This window comes from Triticum aestivum, chromosome 1D (genome assembly GCF_018294505.1).
Source record: "Triticum aestivum cultivar Chinese Spring chromosome 1D, IWGSC CS RefSeq v2.1, whole genome shotgun sequence".
Lineage (NCBI taxonomy): Eukaryota > Viridiplantae > Streptophyta > Magnoliopsida > Poales > Poaceae > Triticum > Triticum aestivum.
Genome location: NC_057796.1, coordinates 78,832,051 through 78,850,010, shown reverse-complemented (window position 1 = coordinate 78,850,010; position 17,960 = coordinate 78,832,051). Strand labels below are relative to the sequence as shown.

The window sequence follows — 17,960 nt, the reverse complement described above, 5'->3', positions numbered from 1 at the left end:
TTTCAGCTTTTGTAGACAGTTTCCTGTGAGAAAAAGCTAAAGCTGTACCAAACAGCTAAAATAGAGCAGTTTTGTGTGCAAAGCCCATATGAGTTTCGTCCAATTTTACGTGGTATAGCCCAAAGCACCTTGCGGCGTACTTTCGCTGCGAAACTGCTCGCAATAGGCAGTTTTCCCAGCACTAACCCTGCCCTTTGTCCAGATTTACAACCAAATTGCCATCCGTCCTATTCCCTTGTGAGAGCTTTGGTTCCGCCAGATTTATACGGACATCTAATTATATGTATGGATTATGAATTATAATGGACGGTCTAATCCTTTAGCTCTCTTTTGTATGGATTATTAGTTATATGAACTATCTTTGTATTGCACGGGAAATTGTGACTTGCATGGACTAGCGATGTGACAACATAATTCTTTTGCTCACTATTATTCTATGTATATATGAGCAAGAAAGTGAGAAAATTATTATTATGAAAGATTTTATGCATTATCATAGAACAAATTATTCCCTGTCAGTCAAAATACCATTTAAACAATCTATTAACACCGAATCAATAAGTTACACTGGCCTCAGTACTCTAAGGGCATTTCAGGCTTTTCATCAGCTCAAAGTCGTTTCCACAGCTGCGTTGCCAAACAGCTAACCTTCACTACAGCTGTTTCCTCAGCACAACAATTTTGTCAGCACAGCAAGTCCACGGCTGAAACTGTTGTAACTGAAGCCCAAACAAACACAGCCTTTGAACAGCTGTGAAGAAGATAGCAGATTCGGCCTGGCTGGCCTCGCTCGTGCTGGGCGTCCCGTCCTGTAAAGAGCAGAAAGTGTAGAGACAACTGACAATTAACAAATGGATCAGTGAGCGGGTGCTATTGATGAAGGGAAATGATTGGGCGCGGTGCGTCGGCGGAACTTTCGGCCGGTTCGCACTGGCAAACGCGCATACGCAGTGGCCCCGCGCGCCCCGCCTCCTTCCTATGCGCCTCCATCCCCTACCTCCAGCCTTACGCGCGCATCCCTCCCCTCTCCCCTCCCCCGGGCTGTGACTGGGCCACCACGATCTCCATCATCGACGGCCAGGCGCTCCCTCGCCGGCCGCCATGGCTGCCTGCTGCCATGGCCATGTCCATCCCCTAGATACAGCCTTCACACGCGCGCATCTCCTCCCCCTCCTCCCGGGTTGCGATGGGCCACCACAAGCTCCATCGCCGGCGGCCAGGAGCTCCCCTCGCCGGCCGCCATGGCTGCCTGCCGCCATGCTCGGATCCACCCCGCGTATACAAGTGTTGCAACCGTCACCTAGGAAAGCTTCAATAGCTGTTGAAAAAAGCTTCAACCATAGACACAGAAAGCTTCAATGGCACTGCACAACAAGGGGAAGTTGCAACCGTAGTTGGATTTTGCTACTACCGGCGAAGCTTTTTGCTACATCCATTAGGTGGAGCTGCGACCTCGCGACGACGACAACGACGATTTGCTGCAACCGTAGTAAGATTTTGCTACTATCGTTGGAGCTTTTTGCTTCATCCATTCTTTTTCTAGAACGCAATGGCTGCTACATGCAATGACGAGCTACAAACGGCGACGACGGTGACAGACTTTTTTGCTGCAACCATTTTCTCTGTTTGCTACGACCGTGCAATAGAAAGCTGCAACGGGCGGCCATGGGAGCCACATGCCAGCGGCAACGCCAGACGTCGAGCTGCAACCGGCGGCAACAAGAGCTGCATCTAGCGGAGCTGCAACCGGCGTCTGGTGTTGCCGGAGCCGCGGCCATCACCAACGAGGGGGAGCTGCAACCCACGGGCGAAGTTTTGCTGCATGCGTGGATCTGGACGGCGGTGACCGGCAGCGAGTGCGGCATCCAGCAGCACGGGAGCGGCAGAGAGAGGGGTTGCAGGTGAGGGGGTAGCGGCCGACGGGCCAGGGGGACAGCCAGGCGACAGGGAGCCGCGCTCGCGCTGCGTGCGGAGAGGAAGAAGGAGAGGGAGAAGTCAACGCACAGATCGGACGGCTACTCGCTGGATCGGGTGGTTGGGGTTGGACCGGCCGAACCGTTTGGGCCGGTGCGCCGGCGCCTAGCGTCGCCCATTGATGAAGGGCCTAGGCGCCAGCCGTCCGTTCCTGACAGGGATCAACCGTCCGGTGTGTCCACGCGTGGAAGGACCCTGCTCCACCCCATATGCGTGTTTGGTTTTTTACGGGTAAAAGACTTTATTTTTCATAGAATGGTCATATCATTTACAAGAAAAGGAGAAATAAAATCTGGGGTACAATTCTCCCACATTCCAGACGATCGGCTATCGAATGAATATCTAGCTAAACTATCAGCAACTTGATTCGCTTCCCGGAAACAATGTTTATAGCAAATTTTGGTGAAATCCATACCCATCTGCTTACACTCTAGAACCACAGCCATATCAACTCCAAGATAGTCATCCATTGATTGCATTGCTTCCACCGTGATCATGCAATCAGACTCAATACATTATTGCAACCAACGTTTGATGCTAGATATAGTCCATTCCTGATGGCCTGAAGCTCTGCTGATTCAGCATCGCGAATGTGCGGTAGAAACCAGTTTGCCGCTGCAACAAAATCACCATGGTCGTCGCGGACAACAGCGCCACATGCGCCTGATAGAGTATCTTCATGAGAAGTTGCATCGACATTTATCTTGACCAAACCGTGACTAGGTTTTGCCCACATATGATCACGCTTTCCGAACCGGTAGCTGAGAAGTCATTGACTTTATGAAATTTGTAGCTAGAACTCGAATAGATATTGTCGTTTCTCCACTGTTTGGACTGAAACACCCTTAACCATCTGCCGGTGTTGCCACCGGATATACCACGCCGCTACAAGGGTCAGTTCCGTCGTTGCGAGATCATTCGAAAAAGCAACGATTTTGGAGAGAATTTCAAGTGTTATCGACCCCGATCGATCTTCCAATATAGCTCTGTTAATAACTTTTAGCAGACCAAGTGCATCCCATATTTCTTTGGCCCGATTGCATTGAAACAAACAATGCTGAATATCTTCGACTCCAATTGCACAAGTAGGACACTGCGGCGAACATGGAATATGCCGAGATGCTAGTACGTCGTAGCATGGGAGAACCCCATGCAACACTTTCCATGCAAAGTGTTTCACTTTACCAAGGACTCGCAATCGCCAAAGATCTTCCACACTGGGTTTACATTAACACTCCCAAGTCCATCTGTTCACGTGAGTCTGCTCCCAAACTGGTGTTCGAACCCCTTATGATAGGCTGATCGGACTGAGAAATAACCCGAGCGTGTGAAATTCCATGCAACAAAATCCTCAGTCAGTTGGACATTCAAAGGAATCTGTAGAATTCTGTTCACATCGACTGGTGAGAAAATGTCACGGATAAGCTCCTCGTCCCATTGTCCCGAGTGAGGATCAATCAGCTCTTCCACTTTAGAGCGCATGGTACCTCCTCTAGGAGTGATGATCTTACGAGATGCACTCATTGATATTCATGGGTCATTCCATATGTTGATTTTTGAACCAGTCCCAACTCTCCAAATACAACCCCTTTTGTACACATGCTACTATACTCTGCCACGTAAATGAAGTCCCTTCTTTGGGCCCGCATTGAGAATATTACCATCTGGATATTATTTAGCTCAAAGCACTTGCGCACATAAAGAGTCCGGGTTCTGGATTAGTCGCCATGCTAACATAGCAAGATTGAAACTGTGAAGGTACCCGCATTATGTGTGTCAGCTTTCATTAGAATCAATGAGTCATCTGCAAATAACAAGTGTGAAATAAAAGGAGCATTCCTACATACTTTAATACCTTCCAAGTTCCCAACTTTCTCCTCATGAGATAACATGCTTGATAGGCCTTCTAAACATAAAAGAAACATGTATGGAGATAATGGCCCCCCCCCCTGCCGCAAGGCATTACCCCCCACACACACACCCAGTGGGTGTAAGAGAAACTTGTTTGCTTGCTAGGAAGTCCTGATTCGTATGTGCACGAATCTTAAAGTTGCCTAGAGTCTGACTCCCTAGGAACGCTTATATCGATCATTGCCATTGAGTCAGGCTGAGCCAGGCACAAAAGTGGGTCACGACGTTGACGACGATGCAGGCAAAGTCTGGCAGGACATGAAAATCCCCTGACACCACCCGCGCGGGGGGGGGGGGGGGGTTCACTTTTCTCCATGGGCGCTATTGATCCAGTGTGAGATGTGAGGTCTGTTGCCTGCCAACTTTCTCTTTTTTTTCTGTCAAGAATTACACCATGAGTGGAAGATGTGAAAGAGGAAGAGACCGCACGAAGGAAGAGGATGATGAGTGCGAGTCTGAATTCATTACGGCTCGGCCTTGTCACTGGATCCATTTAGCGCAGCGCGAACGATTTGTCGCACAGTGAATCGGGCACGAACAATTGTGCGATATGCTTGATACGCTGATGAGTGCGAGACAGGACAAATTGACGAAGCTACACGAGATTCCTACCTGCTCCTCAGGGCGGCGAGGTTAGGATCTCTCATCGTACAACGAGATTTGGTGTCAGATTCTTCAGAGTGATTTAAGGTTCGACGACGACGATTGCGGCTTCGGGGCGTTGGTCCTTGGGGCACCCGCATGAAGGCTTTCCAGTTGTCGCTTCGGTATGGAGGCAACAACATCGTCATGTCAGCGAAACATTCTGACAACGGCAGTGATAGTTTGGTAGCCCAGAGACCTGGATGTAAATTTTATTATATTTGAGATCCTTTGTATCTTTGTAATAATAATCTGATAAACAAAGTCAGCGTGTCTCTGACGTGGCTCTTCCAAGTCGGGAGAATCCACAGCGCTCCGTCACATCCCGCGTCGGCGAGCGCTTCTCCCAAGTCCCGATCCCTTCGCCACGAAGCCTAGAGACCGGGAAAAATGTTGATGCCGCATTAACTTCGTTTCTCCAAACAACCACGCGTTAAAGTCCCACCCGCAATCACCAAATAACCCATCCGCAGCCGCCAACTCTCGCCCCCTGCCCCTGTCTCCCGCGGCGGGGGATCTCATCCCGGCCATCCTCTGCCTCGGAGACCACCGGATTTCCCTATTTGGTTTGATCATCTTTCAGAGTTTTTTTGTGCTATACTTTCCTTAATTTTCTTCCTGGCCGCGGTCCAGTCCAATCCCCATCCACAACCGCAGCCCCTCGCTCTTCGCCGCCGTGGGGATTCCCGGCTTGTCCCCCCTAGCCGGCGATCTTCCGTGCTGCGGCTAGTTGGGATTTCCTTGCTGTATCCTCAGCTGGAGCAACCCCTACCGAAATCCTCTGTTTTGGGCAAGGGAACCGCTCTCCCACTTCATTCCCCAAATTTGCACCGTCCGGCGAGTCCAAATGGGGATGCAGCAATCCAAGGAGGAGCTGCTGTACCAGCAGGTGAACTACGGCAACATCGAGGGGATTCGGAACCTCCGGGCGCAGGGCGCAGGCGTTGAGGCAAGGACAGCGATTTCGACAGCATAGTCTTGTAAAGCTGGGAATCAACTATCAAGTGAGTTAACTTTTCTTCTTGTGGTTGAATTTCTTGCTTGCAGTGGATTGACAAGGAAGGGAAGACGCCCCTGATGGTCGCCAGCATGCGCCCTGATCTGCTGAATGTGGCTAAAGCTTTGATCGAACTGGGTGCAAATGTGAATGCATATCGGCCTGGTATATATGCTTTTCTCATAGCAACTTTGTGTATTGCTTGGTTGGTTATCTCCATTATTCCCAGAATGCGTAACAGAAGATTTTTCTGGATGGAGTGGAGTGAGTACAAATTTGTTGTTATTCTTAGTTTGGACCTAGGAATTAGATCAAGTCTATTGTGGTGCTTCAACCAAAAGTAAGTTTTATAAGAAAAAAAATCCCAAAGTGAGTTGATTTTGATACGACCATAGCCCAAAAGTTTTGAAGTTGTGCATACTTTGGGATATGAAAAGGACACCTTGAAGTTTCTAACTATAATTTCTCACTCAAATAGAAACCAGCACAATATGTGCGCAAGTAAAAATAGAGCCTATGTTTAATTAGGTTTGAGGATTGCATGTCATGCAAAACAGAATCAACTCAATCAAGGGAATTGTAACATTACAGTATTGATTGACTTGCACCGTGCAAACTCTGCTTCAACGAAATGTGATCCTTCTATGTTAAACAAATTAGAATCCATAGGATTCTCACTGGATGCATGCTAAATAAAATAGGTTATCATTTTTTGTCGCGTTGTTGTAATGCCTCCCTTTTCTTTTTCTGTTTGCAGGATCACACGCTGGGACTGCATTGCACCATGCTGCCAAAAAAGGACTTGATCCGACTGTCCATTTACTTCTCTCACATGGAGGTTTACGATGCTGCTGTAGATATATCACCATGTGTCAATTGTTTGCCATTTGAATTTTGTACGTTAAAAAACCTTCTGTTTATGATTTATTCGCAGCTAACCCATTCATAACAAATGATGACTGCAATACCGCACTTGACCTGGCTAGAGAAAAGGGTCATGTGAACGTTGTAAGGGCCATAGAGGTATATTTTTTTCTTCACGTCCTATTTTGCTTTATTATACTTCGATTTGACCTGCACATTTTCATTTGTTGCTATTTGTTCTTTAAGTTGTTTATCGGTTGCTATTTCGTTCTTCATTATTTTCAGGGACGGATTTCTCTTTTTTCTGGATGGATGAGGGAGAATTATGGTCCTGGTTTCTTGGAAGCGTTTGCTCCTCAATTCATGACTAGGAAGATGTAATTCCCATGAAACTTCATCGCGTACCGCAAGCACATAGATGTGAGTATGTTTTACGTGTCTCTAACCTAAGTTGAATCTTTTCCCCAGTTGGGCAGTGATTTTACCACGTGAAGCACGGAGCCCGACAAGACCTGTGAAGCTTGAGTTAGCTATATATCCTGAATTGCAGGTATGAAAGTCTGCTAAAATGCTGCTTTGGTATGGTGTAGCCTAGTAATGTTTATAATGCTGGATATGTTGACATATTCATATCACCCACAAAGTGAACAACTCTTTTATGGAACTCTTCCTATTTAACATGAGATAAGCAGTAATGTAATTATTGACCTCTCATTTGTTTCTAGTGTATGCTTCCCACATTGTCTAGTTCAGTGATCACTAAACAGTAGCATTTGTCATATTATTTGTATTGAAATTTGAGTTTCTGGAGAAATTGCACATAACTGGCCTTTTATTATTTGATACATGACAATGTCTACTTTTTTTTTTGATTTCTTGCACATGAATTGAAATTCACAACAGTTATTGTGGCACAATATACTCAGAAGGGTGATTGGTTAGTTAATCCATGCACTTGCATAGCTCCTGCAGCACCTTCTCCAATCCTCCTGATTAGGTTGTTGGCTTGCACCTGGTAACCGGATTGACGGATGAAAAAAGGAAGGTCTATAGAAACATGCTTTCCCCGTGTGCAGCCTTGGAGTCCGCACCACTTAGGGGATTAGTCTAGTAATTAGTAGGTATATTGATTATTCCTTAAATATGAATTAAGGTATATTAAAAATGTCTTAATCCACAATAATAAAGTTGGGATAGTGCATTTAGTTTGTTTTCGTAACATTCTTAATTCTAGTCAATCATTTTTTACTAGCGTCACCTCACACATCCAACCAGAGAACCAATACTTGCATCTTGCTAAACCAGTTTGTCCCAAAGGAAAACCTACACCTACTTTCATTTTGTTATATTTGGATTAGCTATTTTTATTGCAGTTTTCTGTATATACTTTATGAAGTTTCTTATTATTTGTAACATACTTTTTATGAATAAACAGGCTGCGAAACCTCGTGTTGTTGTCAAACTTTGGAAATCTCAACTTGAGGAACCAAAGTATAATCTGGCTGATCCTTCCATGACAATTTTTGACAAAGTTACAAGTACGTGCAATATTTCATCTTTTCAGTTTATGCAAATTTGAATTGCATGTTTGTGTTGTTGGTTACATGCTTTATTAATCTTTGCCATTTTACTGCAATTTAATATCATATGGCCATCTCACTAAAAACAATTATTTGCTGAAAGAGCAGAGCACGAATTCTTGTGTGGTGAATTACTCAAATTTATTCTTTTATTTAACACTCTTTGGCATGGAAACACGAGGTTAGAGTTAGGACTCGGGAGACCTATTCTTAGTGATGAACTCATGAGTTTGGTTTTACCCTACAGGAGAACAAAAAATACTACAACCACACACATATAGTCACGTATGCTTTATCACTCTTGTTGTTTGCAACATTAAATTCTCTCACATAAAGATAGTTTGCTATTTCTACATTGTAGTGATTCCTCCTGCTCTCTACAGAGCTCGTGCACACATGTATGTAGTGATTCATTTTGCTCTTTATACAAAGTGCATATCTCTGTGCAAATGTTCTGTTGGAAAATGGACTATAGGTACTTCACATTTTTTTAGTGACGTTTCATTACATTTTATATACTTATTGCATGGCTGTCTGTAAGAAAGTACCTTTTATTATGTACATAGCATGTTTTCTGTCAGATGGCCTGCACTAAAATGTTATGTTGCAAATAAAACTTGGATTGTTGCTGCCAGGTCATACTGTTCTAATTTACATTTGAATATTTGCAGAATCTCGATACAAGCTTTTACCGGCTTATGAAGGTGACAAGCAGCAGCTTCGATCATTTTATAGTGCATGTTGTGGCATGGCACAGGTGATATAAGCTAAACTTCCTGAAATGTTTCCCCTTACTAATGAATTTTCTCTCTCAAGATCTGAGACAGGCTCTAGTTATTCTTGGTATGTTCTGAACTAGTTTGGAAGATTGATCTTCAGTTTTCACAGTTTTCATTTGACCAAAATCCGCTTATAGAATGGGTGTATATCAGTACATCGCTCAGTAACCAATAATTATGATGCAAATACTTTTTTTTAACTAATCTTGAACTAAAGTTTGGTTTGTGTTGATGAGAATCAACAAAAATTGTTAACTTCAGTATAGAAAAAACAAATAATCTAATTATGCATAGATCCTCTTTTCTTAGGTTGCCAGCATGGTTCCTGCACGACCAGTGAATGCCCCCAGTCCAAATCCAACTCCAAATCCGTCTTCGGCACCTTCAGCGGAATCGACTCCCAGTAAGGAGGATGTTGAGTTAGCGATGGCTATCAATGCCTCCATCCAATCAGCTATAGCAGAGGGAGTGCCCAATGTGCAGCCAATGGCATCAACGAACAGCTCTCTCAACGGATGGGGCTCACCAAATTCTCCAGCGCCTTCAAAAACGAGTGGCCAAGCACAGGTTGATGCTCCAAGCAGCAGCAAATACAATGGATGGGATGTACCTGGAACAAGCTCTAACCAAAGTTCATCGAAACCTAACAAAAGTCAAAACAACAACCCTTCGATTGTGATTCCACCTGAGGCACTTCCAGTTCCAACACCAACTGCACTTCCGGTTCCAACACCAACTGCACTTCCAACTCTTCCAACACCAACTGCGCCACCACTTGCTGAAGGAACCTTCTACGATGGCCCTATTGAGTATCCGTCCATAGATTTCACACCAGTTGATGTAACCATGCCACCCACGGAAGGTGGTGGTACGGCGCTAAACTCTGCAAAACCTGTAGAAAATGAAGCCGTTGCAAGCAGCAGTGGTAACACCCCCTCTGGTACTTGTGTGATTTGCTTGGATGCTCCTGTGGAAGGAGCCTGCATTCCATGTGGTCACATGGCTGGTTGCATGTCCTGCTTGAAGGATATCGAGTCGAAGAAATGGGGGTGCCCCATTTGTCGTGCCAAGATCAACCAGATTATCCGCCTGTATGCAGTTTGAACAGCTAAAACAATGAAGCAGCATGTCACAGCATTGATGGGTGCTTCCCCCTATTAAGCTCTGATACGAGAAGTAATGTTATATTGCTGTTGCAGGTGTACTATTACAAATTATTTCTTTCGTTTTATGTGATCTTGAAGCTACAACACTGAAGGCAACTTATGTATATAGTTTTAAGACTTTATGTTTTGTACCGAAGAGTGTGGGCGTATTTGTCATGATCAGAGAAATTCAGCTGAACTGCTTCTGCTTTCATGGTATCGATTATTGCCTCTGCTAGGTTACAAAGCTAGTTATCCATAAGGCCTGAGAGCACCTCAAATGCTGGCTTCGAACGAAAATGCTAAATGGAGGCTGAGGTCCATGGAGGCCTTAATTTTGAAAATTTCAAATTCGTACTTCTGTGTTTCATACTCTTAAGTCCATGTTTTTTTTGTGCAACTCGCAATTCAAGGTATTTGATCATGAAATTTTACACACATACACATTACATCCTTGTATACATGTATATTGTTTTTCAGAATTTTTCTAAATTGAGAAGTTTGAATTTTGAATTTTTTAAAATTAAGGTCTCCATGGAGCTCGGCATCCAAAACACCCAATTCGGCTTCAAACCTGTTTTTTAGCCGTGCTCCCTCTTATCTGAGCTTATAACGTGGGCACAGGGTTTTTGGTCTTTATTTTGACTAATAAATTACATGTAATATGTTGAAAAAGTATATGTTACAGACTTTACTCAATTTAAATAAATTCCATGATATGTCTTCAGTGTATAGAACTAGGGATGGATTAACGAGTTGCTCGACTAATTAATGCTTGACTTGTTAATCTCATATTTGTTAAATTTGTGCTTGTTAAGCTTAACGAGCAAAAGCTTGACTAGGCTCATCTGAAGCTCGTTAGGATCATGAGCACTCATTAACCACTATTGTACAAACATCTAACGAGGGGATGAGAGGGAGTGCTTGTTAACGAGTATTGCATGAATAAGGGGATAAGAGATGGTGTGCGTTTGTTGTTGGAGCATAGGCAACCAAAGACGAGAAGCATGGATGCCCATGGGTGGTGGTGGCTGAAGTCCTAATCGTCATGTCACTAGTTCTTCCTTCTCCATTTTTCTTTGGATGCGAGATTACAACCTATGTAACTAGAGTGCCGCTGTGCTTTTTAACGAAAGGAAATCGTTACAACAAGAGGAGGTGTGCTAATTGATGTCTCCTATGGGTGAGTAGGGTTGACATGGGCTAAATAGGCTAGACTAACATGAAACTACTCGCACTCGAACATATCACCGTGTGTCCCAAGCGTCGAGCGCACTATGCAAGGCATGCCGGAGGAGGAAACCTCGCCGAGATCGTTATATGTAAGACACGCTGGCGAGGTCTTTTGAAGGTTGAGAACACACATGCATGGGAGGGATCCGTCTGGGAGTGTGGCGGCTATGGGCTGCCCTAGGTTGGCCTAACTACCCCTATAGCCTCAAGGTTGCTTGCTATCCAACACGACAAACACCGAAGAACGGGGAGCAAACAGAGAGAGAGCAATAGATGAAATGGTAGCAAATTGATTTATTCAGTTGTGTCTTGTATCAACCGACCATCATCTCTCATCTATATATGAGGCGACTGGATTTCTCGTACAAGAAAAACTCTCAAAATCCCATCCTAAACATCAAGCCTATCTCAATGCGGACAAGTCAGCTAGAAACCTCCGGGCACCTTAAAGGCACCACTGGGGAACCTCCAGGGTACTCTGAGAATGTTGTTGCAAGTTTTTGATTATCCCAGATGTAGGCTCAAGGTTGTTTGGAACCTCCAGGCTATTTTTCCATGTACACTTTTACAACCTCCTATAAATTCCGCCGGTAGCCTGGAACCTCTAAAACTAATCTTTTATACAAGTCACTATTTTTCATGTAGAGGTTGCATGTGCTCTTGAATTAAGATGATCCAAAGAGGAAAGTTGCTCACATGGACTAGGCGCGTAACTTTCACGTTGAGTAATTTTTTATTTGATGTCATCTTAGGGACGATTTCATGCAAGCAGAATTGGTCATCAACACATGCCCCTGTCCCATGTTATTCCGTAACGTTTGCTGCAAAAGACTGATTAATGCAATTTTTTAAAATGATCTGAAAAAGTATTCAAGAATAAAATGTTCAAGAATTGAAAAAGTTGTTCAAGAAAATGTTCCCTAATTTCAAGCAATGTTCGCGGATTTTAAGGAATGTTCACGAATAAAAAATCAAAAACTTAAAAAAGGATCACAAAAATTTAAAATGTTCCTGTTTTTTTTAAATCATGATTTTATTTAGTTTTAGGAAATTTGAATTTTTTTCTGAATTTAAAAAAAAATCATGAGTCAAAAATATATTCTTGGATTTCATTTTTTTTAAATCACAAAATTGTAAAAAGTTTGTTAATTACAAAAAGTTTCATGAATTCAAAAAGTGTTCGTAACTTTTAAAATAGAAATGAAAAATGTGAAAAAACAAAGAAGAAAACTGTTAAATCCAGCAAAGAAACACATAGGAGAAACAAAAAAATGTTGGGGAAAGAACAAAAGAGCCGCCGCATTGGGCCAACTCATATAACTCTGGAGGGATATCTGATTGGTCGTTTGCTAAAGGGTTACACGTCAAATAGGATCACCATGTATCATCTACCGAAGGGGGGCTCCCCTAGCTTCCTACACGCTGGGGGAGGCCCTTGGGCTGGGCCTTGACTCCTGCATCTTTGCCTGATGTGAAACTTTCCGAACTATTTTCATATTATTTTTCATCAGACTTTTTATATGTATTTTCCTGAAACTGAAAACAACAAGAAAATAGGAACTAGCACTTGACACTTGATTAATATGTTAGCCCAATAAAAGCCGATACAATTATAGATACCTTTGAGACGTATCAAGGAACAACCACCCCACTGTAATGCCCATGATGCGGTTCCAGTCTCAACAAATACTTTGCAATCCTCGCTAAGACTAGAAGCGCATATTGGTTTCCCCAACATATGATTTCATAGCATACACGCACTGTCATATGCCCGTGAACAAAGGTGTAATATCACAATAAGTAAGATATAAGAGATTAATACGGCTGAAAAATACGAGTGAACACCTGCCTACGATTTCAATCATCACCCCACCGCGCCCTCTTCTTTCTTTCATACCCACTAGAAGAGACAATCACGATACACACACTTGATCAAGTTTTAGTCATTAGTTTATGTTATCGATGACTGGCATTATAAATTTCCAAGTCAATTGTAACCGTGGACACAACTTTCCGAAAGATTTAACCCTGCAGGGGTGCTCCAGCTTTCCATTATAGATTCTGCATGCATACACCATTCCAACTGGTACGCGGCCCTTAGAACCACTGTGTAAACACGAATGTGATCCGGAAGTTCGGAGGTAACAAGTTCCTTTAGATAATATCAAACATATCTGAAGGACCTCGCGGTGGGTAGACACCCGGATCAGAGCGGAACATATCTTTGGATCCGGTCCATGCCGGATGGGCAAGGGTTATGATAACCAAGCCCAGTTTCCCGTCGTTTCACCGCAGGCCGCCCACTGAGGACCAATGCTTTCCGGTTGTTGGCCCAAGTTATTTCGAAGATACATCGGGTTGATCGCTCCCTATGCAAGTTCTATGTTACAAATGATAGTACAAATGTTGGGCCTTCTGGAAGAGTTCAACACTAGATAAAGGAGTTCAAGGGGAACAATAACCTGCACACACTATAGGATGCGATAATCAAGGAACATAAGAACCAATTTCTTGGTGCTTAAGGTTGACCAGAGTGGAAGAAAACACTGAGGCAAAAGCCCGAGCCTTCCACCCTTAGCCAAGTATATAGTCAAGATTAAACAATTGAGAATAATAATAATGATATTCCAAATATATCCATGTTGTCACATGGAAACAACAACACTTGGAACAAGCAAATCTATAAGAGGGGCTGAGCAAGGGTAACATAGCCAATCAAGGTTTTGCTAGGTAGTGGAGGTTAAAGGTTGTTGTCGGTGTCAAAACCGGCTGATCTCGGGTAGGGGGTCCCGAACTGTGCGTCTAAGGATCGAAGGTAACAGGAGGCGGGGGACACGATGTTTACCCAGGTTCAGGCCCTCTTAATGGAGGTAATACCCTACTTCCTGCTTGATTGACTTTGATGAGTATAGGGGTTACAAGAGTTGATCTACCTCGAGATCGTAATGGCTAAACCCTAGATGTCTAGCCTGTATGATTATGATTGCCTCTACGGACTAAACCCTCCGGTTTATATAGACACCAGAGGGGGCTAGGGTTGCACAGAGTCGGTTTACAGAGAAAGGAATCTTCATATCCAAACGCCAAGCTTGCCCTCCACGTCAAGGAGAGTCCCATCCGGACTCGGGGGAAGCCTTCTATTCAGTATCTTCATGGCCCACCAGTCCGGCCCATATCACATAGCCCGGATGCCCGAGGACCCCATGATCCAGGACTCTCTCAGTAGCCCCTGAACCAGGCTTCAATGACGATGTGTCCGGCGCGCAGATTGTCTTCGGCATTGCAAGGCGGGTTCCTCCTCTGAACACTAAAGTAGTTGATCAAAAGAACTATATCCGGCTCTGTACAATAGTTACAACCCTGAACCACAAGGGCATAATATTAAAAATATGGTTTGTCTTTACTGACAGTTTTACTGGTGAGACGTTCCGTCTGGTCACTTCATTACTTTGAATCATTTTACGACCTCACGTTTCGCGTTTCGAGGCGCAACCTCCAGTGACACGTCTTGTTAAAGTAGAGACCGTGTCCCCTTATCACGGGATTCTCATCAATGGGGGCTTGGGTAATCCAACCATGCCATCCGCCCGTCCCCTTGGGAACAGGCGAATTTTAAGGCTTGTGTGGGGTCGCCTGACATTTGCTGCCTTTATAAAGGGATAATGACCCATCTTTTTACCCCACGCCTTATCCTTCCTTAGCCCTCTCATCTTTGAGCTCCAGTGCCCAAGTCTCAATCTTTCTCCATCGCCACCACGTTCTCCGGCCATGTCTGGATCCGGTTCTCAAGGCAAGTGGGTGGCGTCTTCCGTGACGAAGAAGGATATCCAGGGACTCTAGGAGGCGAGGTACTTAACCGTGGAAATCGCACACAGGCTCCCAGCCAAGGGGAAGATCATCCCTACTCCAGAGCCCGGCAAGAGGGTCGTGTTCATCCCTCACTTCCTCCGTGGGTTAGGGTTTCCCCTTCACCCCTTTGTTCGCGGCCTCATGTTCTACTACGGGCTAGATTTTCATGATCTAGCCCCGAACTCCTTCCTCCACATCTCGGCGTTCATCGTCATGTGCGAGGCATTTCTCCGCACCCCCCCACACTTCAGCCTATGGCTCAAGGTCTTCAACGTGAAGCCGAAGGTGGTCGACGGGGAGCACGCAGATTGCGGCGGCGCCATCGTGAGCAAGCCTCCCCACGCCATCTGGCCACAAGGGGCCTTCGTGGATACCGTCAAGATATGGCAGTAGGAATGGTTATACATCACCGAACCCTGCGGCACCAAGTGGGAGGCCACTCCTGCATTTAGATCCGGACCCCCGCTACAGCTCGCGTCGTGGACCAACAAGGGTCTAGACCGGGGGTCGTCCGATGAGGTGTTGATGCTACAAAAATGCATCAAAAGTATCATAGAGAAGAACATCCGCCTCACTAACGTGATCCAGGTGATGCTCATCCGCCGAACCCTTCCCTGCCAGCGACGACCTCTCCGTTTGTGGGAGTTTAATCCGGAAGGGCTGCGAACTCTGCAACAACTCTTCGGCACGACGCACAAAGAGATATGGAAATTGCTCTTTAAATCTCAAAAGTCGTGGCCGGAGACGTCCGAAGACGTCGGCCTTGACTGCAACCATCCGGCCACCCCGGTAAGGGTTAAGCTTCCGCCTATAGTTTGGTTCGTTGGATCAAGGGGATACACTGACAATCCCACCCTTTAAACAGGTCTAGACAAAGAAGGCAGAGCGGATCAGATGTCCGGCTCCCCTCCCCGAAGACTCAGCGGATCCTCTCCTAATGAGGATGCTGGTCCCGACACCATACCAGGTGCCGGTAAAGAAGGACAAGAAGAAGAAGAATAAGGAGACCCAAAAGTGGCCTCCACCAAGAGGGTACTTCGGACGCTGTGTCCGGAGGGACCGAGGCTCCATCCTCTCACGAGGGAGACAAAAACAAGGACGAGGAGGAGGAGGAAGAAAATAACCCTCCTCTCAGAGGGGTAAAGAGGGCGGCCTCCGCAGATCCGGAGGCGGGGGCGTCCAAGAGGGGAAAGTTATCCCTTTCGGATGACTCGGATTCGGATGCCGAAGCTATCCCCAAGCTTCGCTCCCGGACCAAGCCCCCTGCCGAATCGTAAGTACCCAAGGATGCTTTTCATACATCCAATATTTTACGAATTGTGAAAGTAATGGTAAACCATGTGTTTCAGTCCGGCTCGCGATCTCCCTCAACAATCCTCCTCGTTGGGGCATTTGCCGCTGGAGATGATGGAGAGCGAGACGCCTCCGCGAGCTTCCTCGCCCCCTAGGGCGGATGACACCGAGGTGTCGTCCCAAAGGACTTCTCCGGACTTCGGAGAAGTGCGGGAGAGGACCAAGACGGTGCCAGGGGATAACACCTTGGCTACCGAGAACGTGGGGGGCGAGACCCCTATGGGGACTGGTGATGGGGGCCCAGGATCATCCGGCCCCCGGCCAAATACCGCTCCGGAGATACAAACAACTCTAGAGTCGAATGAGTGGCCCCCTCCGAGGGAGGGGAAATCAGCTATTCCAATGACGACCTCCACTAATCCGGAGGCGCCGACACTTTGGTGGATGCTCTACAAAGTGCGTCCGTCTTGGAGGAACACCGTACCTTAATGGGTACGGTGGTTGAGAAGATTCAGTCCGCCAAAAGCGGGCTGAATGAAGCTTTTGCGAGCCTACTAACAGGCTTCGAGGTATGCGATGTAATGTCTTTAGCCACTTTCCATATGAAAAATATGCCTGTATATAGATAGTAGCCCCTGAGACTCTGGTCGGCCCATGAAGAAGGGCGAACAGAGGATATATAGATATCTGCAGGAAGTAACATACTGATTTGATTGGAAAAACAGGCTTCACTGTTAGCGGCAACTGCCCAGGCCGCGGAGGTTTCCGAACTTAACTGGCAACTAAAGCTGGCCGATGAGGACATTGTCCTTATTAATAAGCGGCTCGACGAGGCGCAAGGTATGTTGCGAACATCCTGTTTGTGCCTTTAGGAATGTGTGAACGCTGAGTTAAAACTTAGACGCTATTATGTGTATAATTGCAGCTGGCGCTGCTGAGGTCGAGACCCTCAGGGGTGAACTTGCTCAGGCCAAGGAGCAGGCGTGGGCGAGAAATGCGGCCGCTGATAAAGCAGCTGCCGATTTGACGGCCGAACAGGCCACCCGGCGCCAGCTCGAGGAGCGGATATCTGCAGTAGAGCAAGACTTCAAGGACACCGCCCACAAGTGCGAGTCCCTTGAGGAGGAGAACAAAGCTAAGGCAACCGAACTTGCCAAGGCCCTTCAGGAGGCCAAAGAGGCGCGGTCCGAATCTAGGGCGGCTCGCGAGGAGATCCGTCAGGCTGGACAGATAGCGGTTGGTAAGCCCTTTCTTTTGCAGACTAAGTTTGGCGATCAGAAATATGCCTTGCTTAATCGACTGTGGAGTTCTCCAGACGCTTTTGCGGGTCTTTCGAAGAGTGCCGCCGACGCCGCACAATTCTTCCAGGCTTACCAAGGACATGCGACGGAGAAGCTGTTCTGGACACAGTTCGCGGCGCAGGAGCGCCCGATACTGCTAAACGAGCAAACGACGCAATGGACCGAGCTGCATAAGATGTCTGGAGCGGCCATGAAGGATGTCATAGTTTGGCTATGGCCAGCCGAACCCATTCCGAGCAGCTATTTCGGTCTGGTGCGGTGAGTCGTCGATGCACTGCCCCGACTCGACGCAATCAAGCGATCAGTGTGCATAGAAGGCGCACGAATGGCCTTCGCCCGCGTCCAGATGCACTGGGTGAAGATGAAGGCTGCCGATGTGGCAGTCGAGGGTC

At 46.0% G+C, this 17,960-nt stretch overlaps 1 protein-coding gene across 1 annotated transcript; it reads left to right on the top strand.

Annotated features, from left to right (window-relative positions):
• Positions 1-5,356: 5,356 nt before the first annotated feature.
• LOC123180415 (probable E3 ubiquitin-protein ligase XBOS34) lies at positions 5,357-10,091 on the top strand (the record flags this gene model as incomplete). The annotated part of the gene is given in 9 exon segments (XM_044592465.1): positions 5,357-5,476; positions 5,575-5,689; positions 6,282-6,362; positions 6,459-6,547; positions 6,674-6,765; positions 6,857-6,938; positions 7,824-7,926; positions 8,640-8,725; positions 9,057-10,091. Coding segments are annotated over 9 exon segments (1,545 nt in total). The 3' UTR covers positions 9,852-10,091.
• Between the last annotated feature and the right edge of the window lie 7,869 nt (positions 10,092-17,960).